General features: G+C 35.4%; 1 protein-coding gene and 1 pseudogene across 1 annotated transcript; both read left to right on the top strand.

Annotated features, from left to right (window-relative positions):
* The first annotated feature begins 678 nt into the window (after positions 1-678).
* LOC125220540 lies at positions 679-5,388 on the top strand (annotated as a pseudogene).
* A 1,572-nt stretch (positions 5,389-6,960) lies between these two features.
* LOC125217913 (BTB/POZ and TAZ domain-containing protein 1-like) lies at positions 6,961-10,399 on the top strand. The gene is made up of 5 exons (XM_048119489.1): positions 6,961-7,222; positions 7,388-7,503; positions 8,801-9,104; positions 9,178-9,494; positions 10,087-10,399. Exons 1-5 carry the CDS (start codon positions 7,109-7,111, stop codon positions 10,259-10,261), a joined length of 1,026 nt encoding a protein of 341 aa, XP_047975446.1. The 5' UTR covers positions 6,961-7,108; the 3' UTR covers positions 10,262-10,399.
* Positions 10,400-10,743: the final 344 nt, after the last annotated feature.

The raw sequence follows: 10,743 nt of genomic DNA, 5'->3' as shown, positions 1-10,743 counted from the left end.
GCATGATTAATTCAAGTTATGAGTATGATACATGTGATAATTACGCGAATAGATTTTGTCTAAATAATCTGCTAAATAGATCTGATTATTATGTGATTTATTATGAAACGCACGCTTCCGCTGCCTGCACCAACACATTCCTCCATTTGTGACAATTTATGATGAATGCACAGTTCCTCTATGCAGCTAATATTTGTTATCTTCAATAGACACACTCATTGTTCAGTTTGATATCATTGAGTTTTTCTTTCATGTGTAGAAATTTATGTGTATATTTTGAAATCTTGTTAGATTTATTATTTGGCACCACAACTAGCCCCGGTCCCGTACTCTTTGACTGTTGCCATTTGCCCCTCCAAAACTTACTTTTCTTCTCAGTCATTGTTACCTTTTGTCTCCTAAAGTGTGCCTTTCTTCCAAAGTAATGGTAGCTATGACTCATTTTTTGAATCTTGATGGTTTAGCTCGACGTTTTTTCTTCAACGCATAAATACGACTACTATTTTCTACTACATTCAGTCCCGGCTATCCCATTTGCTTGCAAATACTAAACAATTGCCTTGTTGAATTTGCGAAACAATCTTTTCTAGAAGGACATTATTTTATTGTCACCTTTTGAGATCACTGAGCTGAAAGTGCTAAAGTAAGGTTTTATCTTTCGTCTTTGTTTCCCTTCAGTTCCTTTGACGGACGTGGGAAAATGACTGGTCTTTCTCAGCTTTTTCCTTGCTAGGTTTATCCTAGGATTATATTTTGGAAAGTGGGGTTGATTTAGCTTCTTGACATTGTGTGTGAAAATAATTGTTGAATCTTACTCGCATCATTTTTCATTAACTGAAAACTTACTTCAGTTGTTGGCTCTTTGTTACTTGTTTGTGTGAATTTTAATTGGTGAAGTGTATTGCTTTGGATAGTATCTGACAAAGGTAATCTATGCTCCCCCCTCTGTTTCTCTCTCTTATGTTGCGATTTGTTGGTGGAGTTTGTTTATTTAGCTTCTATATATGTGTAGGAAACCTCTTGTTGTTGATTTATTTTGAGACGATGGTTGTGGAATTCTTGCTCACAGATATTTCCATTAACTGAAAAGTCACTGCATTTGTTGTTGTTCTTTTTTAACTATTGTGTGTCAATTTTGATTGGGAGGTCTGTTTCTTTGAAAAAATTATAGGAAAGGTTATATTTTCTTCTCTCTCTCATGTTGCTATTTGTGGATGAAATTTGTTGATTTTGGGAAAGATTGATGCAGAATTAGAAATCATAAAGGAAAGAATAAGAGTAATTTCTGTTTGCAGGTGTATTTGAAGCAATGGATGCTTCATCGAGAGATGAAGATCCTATGCTGCCAGCTACATATTTACAGTCTGATAATGGTGGCTCCTCTACAAGAGGGATTTCTGGTAGGACGAGGAGTGTGTCAATGTCTTTTGCTACGGAGTCTCCACATCTATCCGAACACCAGAAAAATCTAGTTGGTTTAACTGGCCCTTTGAGGGCTGCAAAGCGAAATTCTCAAGTACAGATGAGTGGTCCATTATATCCTAACCGGAACAACGAGCTCATCTTTAGGCCTCCTCAGAGAGCTGCTGAGACTGAGAATCAGGCCGGGAATGGTGCTGGGGACAATGTGGGGAAAAATGAGAACCTCTTGAGCTCTGGGCAGCTCGGAAAGTGCAGTGATCCCTACTGCACAGCTTGTCCCATCTATTATGGGCAGCAGAAGTCATCAAGCACAGCAGCGATGATTGATGCTAAGGTATTACTGTTTATTGCATTCATGGTGTTTTTGTATATATCAGTTTGTGGAGAGTATATGTGAATGCTTGATTTATGAGGGTGCTAGTAAATATTGAGTGGTGATGAATATACAGAGATGTCTGCATCAGAATAGATTGGGAAATTGTATTAAGTATTCAAATTGGATGCCAAATCTTTTAATATAGTGTCATTTTTTGTTTCCTGGCCTTGTGCTGTTTTAGTTTTTAACAATTCTTTGTGTTATTGAAGTCAATGATTTCCTTGCTTACATGACATCAATTTTAGCTTTGAAATGACTAAAACAAAGAGATATGTCTTGTGCTGCTGTGTTTGCTCACATCCCCATCAGTTATAGTGCTTCAAATTTCAATGCGATCTCAGAGACGGGATTGGTACTGAGATTGTTCCAGTCATTATTTTTGTTTGGAGTAGATTTATTTTTGTAAAATGTTTTTCTTGGCATTTCTTTCGGTAGCGAACTACTAGGTCTTATAAAATTTGCGTTCTCCATGATGGTAAAAAAGTCTCATTTTCGAGTTTGGCGTTTTCGTGGCAAATTTGTTGATAATTTCTATATGCTTTATCTATTTCTGCTAACAAGTTCAGGCATTTCCCTCATAGTGTGTGACCCTCTTTTGCAGTATCGCAATATGATCTATGGCGATGCACAAAGTTGGGCAAAGAGAATGCGTTCGCGTTTTCTTTCTTACATTCCTGGGGTTATTAATCCTCATGCAAAACTCGTTCAGTGGTGGAAAAAGTTCTTCGTTATCTTTTGCATTGTAGCGTCATTTCTTGATCCATTTTTCTTTTTCCTATTTTTCGCTCGCAAGGTATGCTTCTTAGGGTTTGTTGTTCACGTTTCCCTTTTTTTTGTGGTTGTGATCTCCTTGTCAATACTATCACCCCTATATGTTTTACGTAATACTATAAATTTTATTAAATGTTTTATGTATGATTAAAGAATGTTAACAAACTCAGTTGCAATTGGCTTGATTTGTCCATCTAAATGCTGACTAGCTGAAATAGGGTTGGTATTCGAACAATCACACTGACGGTTACAAAAATGGGCACTTGCTTCTACCTTTAATATGATCCATGCACACATGTTGGAAATCATTCTGGATTAGCAAAGTAAAATCAAGATCGCACTTCAATGTCAATTTGCAGTTCAGGCTAGCTTATGTTGCTCCTGAAACGAGAGTTGCAGGGTCTGGCGATTTAGTTGATGATCCTAAGATGATAGCCTGGAATTATTTCACGACATACTTTCTTATCGATCTAGTTGTTGTACTTCCCATGCCACAGGTGTGTCTTTACATCTATGTTGGATTTTTACCTTATCTTCCATCATCTTACATTATGGAACAGAGAATGTCTTCTATTTTTCTTGTATCCACGAATTACATGACTACTTTGCAAGCACCTCTCAAAACTTGATGTCTACTAAAATCGACTCATCTGCATTCCTGTAGATTATATTAATATTTGTCTTACCACACTCTGCCTCATCACCTGGAAAATTTGCCCTTCCATTGGCAATTCTCGTTCAGTATATACCAAGGCTGTGCAGATTCTTACCTTTGCTTGCTGGTTTTTCCCCAACTGGCTTCATTTTTGAGTCAGACTGGGAAAATTTCCTCATGAATCTTCTCACGTACATTTTAGCGAGCCATGTGGTTGGCTCATGCTGGTATTTTCTTAGCATACAGGTTCGTTCTTGCATATCAGAGCGCCATCCCAAAGAAAAATCTTTGGGACTAAGTAATGACATTTTTATTCCTTCAGGAGGTTAGAAAAGTCTTTAAGAGGCCGCGAAGTTGAACAATGGATGAACCATCTTCGCTTACCTGATAATCTTCGAAGGTTCCATATTCTTTATCTTTCTTCTTATGATCATTGCTGATTGTTTCATTTCTTTGGTTTTTTACCCTTCCTAATTTACCTTTTAGTCTCATGTTTATTGCAAGTGTGAACATCATATTTTCCGAGTTGCATTAGCAGTAGGTTACATCAGGGTTTCTTAAGTGTATATTGAACAACTTGACAAATAGCTTCTTATTATTCCAATTATGAAATCACAATAGGAGTTAGAAACTATATGTATGACCTAATTGACCAGATGTGTATGTTTTTGTTCCCTCGCAGTCAAGTCCGAGCTGCAGAACGCTTCAACTGGGCAACAGGTAGGGGTTTAAACAAAGACGCGATGATAGAAAACTTCCCAGAGGACCTTCAACGAAATATTAGGCGCCATCTCTTTAAGTTAGTCAAGAAAGTAAATTCTCAACACCTTAACTACATATTTAACAGATATTTCTTAGTTATCATTGATATGATACGCCATTTACAGCTACGGATTTTTCAACTTCTCGATGAAACTGTCATTGATGCTATACAAGAGAAGCTGAAGACAAAATCCTACATCACAGGCAGTGAGATACTATATCCGGGTGGTCTAGTTGATAAAATAGTATTTATAATTCGTGGAAAGATGAAGAGCACGGGAGAAGATGGCAACGGTTCTATCCTGTCTGAAGGCGATGTTTGCGGAGAAGAACTACTTACCTGGTGCCTCGAACATTCTTCTGTTAGTAAAGGTAAAAACTCAAATCACCCACTTTTTTTTTAGGCACCCATTTTCCACTTCTTTTTTGTCAGGTAGCTTTATCTCTCGTATTTTCACTTCACATCTTATATTTCACTCATAATACGTCGTTTTCGTTTATTCATAATCTTCAGATGGAACGAGTATTAGATTTCCACGACATGGGCTGTTGAGCGACAGGCATGTAACTTGCTTAACAAACGTCGAAGCCTTTGTATTACGAGCTGCTGATTTTGAAGAAGTGGTGGGTCTCTTCATAAGGATTCTTGAAGAATCCACGCATTCAGAGCGCCATAAGGTAACTTTTATTTGTAGCCATTCCAAGAAAAAGCCTAAAAGTGGGTCCATAAATGAATGAAGGAATAAACAAGCCTTCTGATTCTGACCTCAGTATGAAAAGAGATTTATTATTTGTAAGTGAAAAACTGACAAAGAAAACACCAACTATAATCCATTCTGCAATTCCAACGCCACCTTCAAAAGGTTATTCCTCTAGCTTTAGCTCAACAGCTATATAAGCTCAAGCATAAGGTCGTGGAAACTCTAAACGACCTAAGCTTGAACCTTATATATGTATATAAGTTCAATAGTTCTCGTCTTGCATTCAAGGGGGCTGTACGCAAGTTTTCCAGGAGTCTATCACCTATTGGAGTCGAACGGAAATACACTTTAAAGGCACATCACTTATTGCTTCTTGTTTCCTTGTTCGATATCCCCCATAAATTCAATTGTTGATTCTCTTGTTGCAGGTATGAATCACCTCATTGGCGTGGTATTGCAGCTAGACGAATCCAACTAGCGTGGAGACAGAGAAGGAAGCAAACAAATCAAGTTGATTCAAGTCAAGTAGGTTCCTCAAGGTGACCGCACAACTTGCCATCTCGGTGACTCGCTTTTATTTTACTACAAAAACTATCCACAAGTGTATGGGATTGTTGTAGGGATGAGTAAGAGTATCGTATTCTATAGAGACTAAATGTATCAACTTAACTACGAGTACCATAAACCAATTTCACCTGCTACCATCTAGATAATCAAAAATGAGTTTTTGGTTCTATTTCTACTGTACATAATCTAACTAGATTAAAATAAATAAACAAGACAAATAAACAATGATCAGATGTGATAATGCGGAGAAATGCATAACTCGAGTATCCAATACATAATTCCAAGCTCTTATCCAATTAATTCTTATTATCTTTAGATGTCTCAAGGATTATCTATAATTATTAAGTCATTCGCTTAGCTAGATTTAATCCCCTTCCGACATTTGAAATTTGTAGATTAGGCGTTATGGTTCAGTGCTAGAGTTAGCTAAGCCTTAGCTAATACTCCATCCGTTCCATAGTAATGAAGACGTTTCTTTTCGGTACGGAGATTAAGAAAAATTGTGTTAGGTGAGTTAAGTAAAGAGAGAATAAAGTGGAAAATAAAAAAGGGTAGAGACATGAAGAGAGAAAAAAATAAGAGAAAGTAATGTAGGTGTGGAAAAATGTGTTGACTTTTTATTAAAAAGGGAAATGACTCTATTACTATGGAAGGTACAAAAATGGCAAAATGACTCTATTACTATGGAATGTATCAAAATGGCAAAATGACTCTATTACTATGGAACGGATGTAGTATGATTTGATTCTCATATACTCTTTAAATATTCCTTTTTGTTTATCTATTTAACAAGAGAAGAACAATAAACTAAAAGGTAAAATAACAAAATATTATAATTAAAAATGTTGGTCTTGTATCTTACTAACCATTATAGTTTAAGTTGTCCGACCCCATTTGTCCACATGCTTTAATTTTTTTATATCAGGTTACGGTGATTGAAATAAGAGTTAAAGTAAAACTTTACAATTTTTAATTTAAATTAATAACTTAGGAATATATTAGTAATATAGTATGCAACTTATGATTTCGCCAAATCTATATATTAAATGGGAGTTTTAGAAAAAAGTAAGAGTATCATTATACTTTTTTTAATAAAATTAAGAAAGTTAAAATTTTTTATTTATTTTTGTGATGATCAGGGGAAGTGGAACTGAAATTCATTTTATATTAACAAGAATATCTTGTTAATTAATTTAATTTAAAATTAATGTGAATAAAATAAAATTGGTCGTGCATCTCATGGGATTGTGACACATAAAATCAATGGTTGACATTTAAAGTTAAATCATGAATTTAACATGAATAGCTCGGTTTTAAAAAGGTTTTTTACTTTTAAGCTGGGATGAAAATCTTCATGATTTCTTGCTACCAAATTACTAATTTCTCAAATCCAACTTATATAATTAAAATCCCAATCGATATTGTTCCAATCGATAGAGATTTCATTCGGTAATTTGCTTATATAACTAGTACTATTTATTTACATATTCCATTTTTCTCTTTTCCTACATGTCTACCAAATTACCAATTTCTCAAATCCACCTTATATAAATAAAATCACAATCGATATTGTTCCAATCGATAGAGCAATCTATGTAATTTAATTTGGTAATTTGCTTATATAACTATTCATTAACATATTCTACTTATTTGTTTTTCTCTTTTCCTACATGTCTATAAATACATGCTTCATCTCAATTGTTGATTTCACAGATCCTTTTCCACTAACCTTCAACAAACAACAAATCATTCAAATTTCAATCCCAAGTTTTGAAGCTCGAATCGAACCATCGCACTACAAATTTACACGACCTTCAACAAATACGATTGAATTAAACTCACATTTCCGGAAAAATGGAGCTGCATTCAACTCCTCCGGTCCACGGTGGCGCTGCCGAAATGCCGGAACCCGATGTCCATGTCGTTACCTCCTCTGGTTTACTCATTTCCGCACATTCTAAATTTTTGGTACTCTCTCTCTCTCTCTCTCTCGCTAGACTCGTAAATCGTCAAAATTTGAGGATTTTTTTTATTTCACAATAGTTGATCTCCTAAATCGGGATGCATTTGGATTCTGGAGAAAAGGATTGATAAAATATGCTAATGATTGGTCGTTACTTCGAAATTTTGCAGGCTGCTACGTCGCCGGCGCTGGAGAGCATGATTAATCGCTCCGAACGGAAAATTCCCATACTTGGCGTGCCGGACGACGCCGTTTCCGTCTTCATTCAGTTTCTTTATTCGTACAGGTGAGTTTCGGTCATGCAAAACGTGGCCACTCATTATTTATTCATTTCTTAATTGAGATTCCTTAATCTTAATTATCTATAGTATTCACATGTCTCTTGATTGAAATCCCAATACACTTGGAACAACTTCAATAATATTAGTACTCCCTAGTCCCCGATTAATTATCACTCTTTTCCATTTCGGTCTGTCTCTCAATATTGTCACACTTTATTTTTACTATAAATGGTAAGTAAGTCTCATGTCCAACTAACTCAGTTCACTCGCATTTTATTATAAAACCAATAATCCATTATAAATAAATGAGTCTCATATTCCACTAACTTTTATCTAACTTTTCTTTACCTTTCTTAAAACTTGTGCTAAATCAAAGAGTGACAATTAATTAGGGACGGAGGGAGTATACTTATTAATTTTTACTCCTATGATTTACCGGCACTATTGGAGTTGACTTTGACTAATTAAGATAGAATTAATTTTCGTTTGATTACCTACATTGGTAGTTGATCATTAATCACATGCTCGTCTACTTTATCACACTAGTATTTTGATACAGACGCTTTAATTTTTTATTGGATTTGCTTTTTTAATAGTATAAAAAATAATCAAGACGAATTGCATGAAATTTTAAAGTCGAATCCAAAACTGAATTTCGTTGTTATTTTTGGTTGTATGTTAATTAAAACAATTTATTCATTCTATTTTTCATAGGAGTATCATTTTTTTCTAAATAATGACAAATAGTGAATATGTTCCGGGTAGAAGTTAATTAGGAAATTAAATTATTCAAGTGAAATAAAAACTCACCGACACACACACACACACATATTTATAATTCGAAATTTAATTTAGTTTAGTTGTAAAATATGGCAAATAATTAATGGAAAAACGATAAGTATAGGTCAAATTTTGGTTAGTTGAAAATGAGAATGAAGTGTGAATTTGTTCACGATATTTTACTGCGAAAAAATTTGGTTGTCAATATGTAATAGTATATTATTGATGCATTTTAACTAAACGACGTTGTTTTCTTTTTTGATAAACGACGTCGTTTCACCCATCCATAGTGACATCCACATAATTTACCGACCGCGATATCAGACACTAACATTTTTTTTGTGTGAACAAGTTCAAACTTCATATTTTTTGATAGAATTTTAAAGTTATGAGACCGGAATTTGATATAATTTCATGATTTGTACGATAATTTTCTCTTAAAATTATTGATCCAAATTTCTAAGGACAAATGCCTAAAATTCTGATCTCATGTAAACGAGGGACTGCAAATTTGATTTTCAGATGTGATGAAGAGCAGCTGAAGAAGTATGCAATTCATTTGCTAGCATTGTCACATGTATACTTGGTGCCACAGCTAAAGCAGAAGTGTACAAGGGCGTTGGCTGAGCATCTCACCATTGAGAATGTGGTGGATGTGCTTCAGCTAGCAAGACTATGCGACGCCCCCGATGTTCACCTTAAGTGCATGAACATGCTCTTCAAAAACTTCAATGCGCTTCAGGAGACCGAAGGCTGGAAGTTCGTACAAAACCACGACCCCTTTCTCGAGCTCCAGATCTTGCAATCCATCGATGAATCTGAGTCGGTACACACCCTACCCTATCAATACATCTCTTTATCAAAAACTGGTCTAAATATGTTTTTGTCTCATGGAATAGATGAAGAAGAGGACAAGGAGGCGAAGAAAGGAGCGGAGTTTGTATATGGAGCTAAGTGAGGCTATGTCCTGCCTCGAACATATATGCTCCGAGGGGTGCACTGGTGTAGGCCCACATGATATGGATACGAGCAAAGAAAAGGGGCCTTGCAGCAAGTTCTCAACTTGCCACGGCCTCCAGCTTCTGATCAAGCACGTTGGTGGCTGCAAGAAAAGGGTTAATGGAGGGTGTTTGCACTGTAAACGGATGTGGCAGCTCTTTAGGCTGCATTCCTGCATTTGTGACAATTATGATGAATGCAGAGTCCCTCTATGCAGGTAATATATATTATCATTGATCAGCTTTTACTTTCATATATAGATATGTGTGTATCTTGAAATCTTGCTAGATTTATTATTTGATACCACAACCAGACCTGGTCCCATATACTTGACTGTTGCCATTTGACCCTCAAAAACTTATGGTCATTACCTTTCTTCTCAATCACAAAAGCTATGATGAATAAAGACATAAATGTAGGGTCATTGTCACATTTTGTTTCCTAAAGTGTGCCTTTCTTCCAAAGTAATGGTAGCGACGAGTCATTTTTTGATTCATGATGGCTTAGCTCGATATTTCTATCCTTGACCAGCGACGTACCAACCAGGACATGACTTGTTACCCTAGAAAAGACGTTAGGGTCACGCTAGGTTATCCTTCGGATGTTGATGCTCATTCGTGCTCGTTTCAAGACTTGACCAAATTGTGGTTGTTCATGTGGGATACTATTAATTAGGACCAGTTCTCTCACATCATACACAGAATGTGGAATGAACTTCATTTTTATGTTTGTTGATTGTCAATAATTTGTCTTTATTCTTGATATATTCTTGGTAAATGTTCGACCGTTCATAACGCTCGTTTTCACAGAAAGTTTAAGTCGAAGGAGGCGCGGGACGGGGGAGAAAGTGATGAGCTATGGAGATTGCTTGTGAGGAAGGTAGCATTGGCCAAAGCTATAATGTCTCTCCCAAAGAGGAAGAGAGAAGAGGAGCCAAGAGAAGAAGTGATGGACTATCAAAAATTGAGAGGCTTAAAATCATGAAATCTACAATTAAAAAAATGGAACTCTTTATGTCTCTAAAGTTAATATATTTGATGTCCGAAAAAGTTTAATACAGTTCATTCATTCAAGAACATGACCCATATTCTATAGTATTATAGTATTAACCTTTCAAGCAAATTTAATTTACCAAAAAGCTACAGTTTTCTTTATATATAGTCTACTGAATGCTTAAAGTTAGATATATGAATCTGTATATGATTTTTTTATCATCGTCATCTGTCTTTTGAACAATCATATCTTCTTTCAAGTTTCAAACATCACATAACTAAATATTGAGCATTCAATGAATTTCGGTGATAGGTGAACTTCAATTCACAATTAATTAGCCTATAAACATTTAAAGACGGTTAGAAATAAGGATCCCAATGATTAAATGCCAGGAATAAACTTTTGCGTCATCAAGGACAAAGAAGAAAATGACAAACTCCATTCATAGTCTTTCATTATATATTCTTGTTAAA

This window comes from Salvia hispanica, chromosome 4, assembly GCF_023119035.1.
Source record: "Salvia hispanica cultivar TCC Black 2014 chromosome 4, UniMelb_Shisp_WGS_1.0, whole genome shotgun sequence".
NCBI lineage: Eukaryota > Viridiplantae > Streptophyta > Magnoliopsida > Lamiales > Lamiaceae > Salvia > Salvia hispanica.
This window is presented reverse-complemented; position numbering and strand designations above follow the sequence as displayed.

Coding starts and splice junctions, on each gene's coding strand:
- LOC125217913 (XM_048119489.1), top strand. CDS start 7,109: ATGGAGCTGCATTCAACTCCTCCGGTCCACGGTGGCGCTGCCGAAATG. Junction 7,223..7,387: donor CCGCACATTCTAAATTTTTG/GTACTCTCTCTC, acceptor GAAATTTTGCAG/GCTGCTACGTCGCCGGCGCT. Junction 9,495..10,086: donor TGCAGAGTCCCTCTATGCAG/GTAATATATATT, acceptor TCGTTTTCACAG/AAAGTTTAAGTCGAAGGAGG.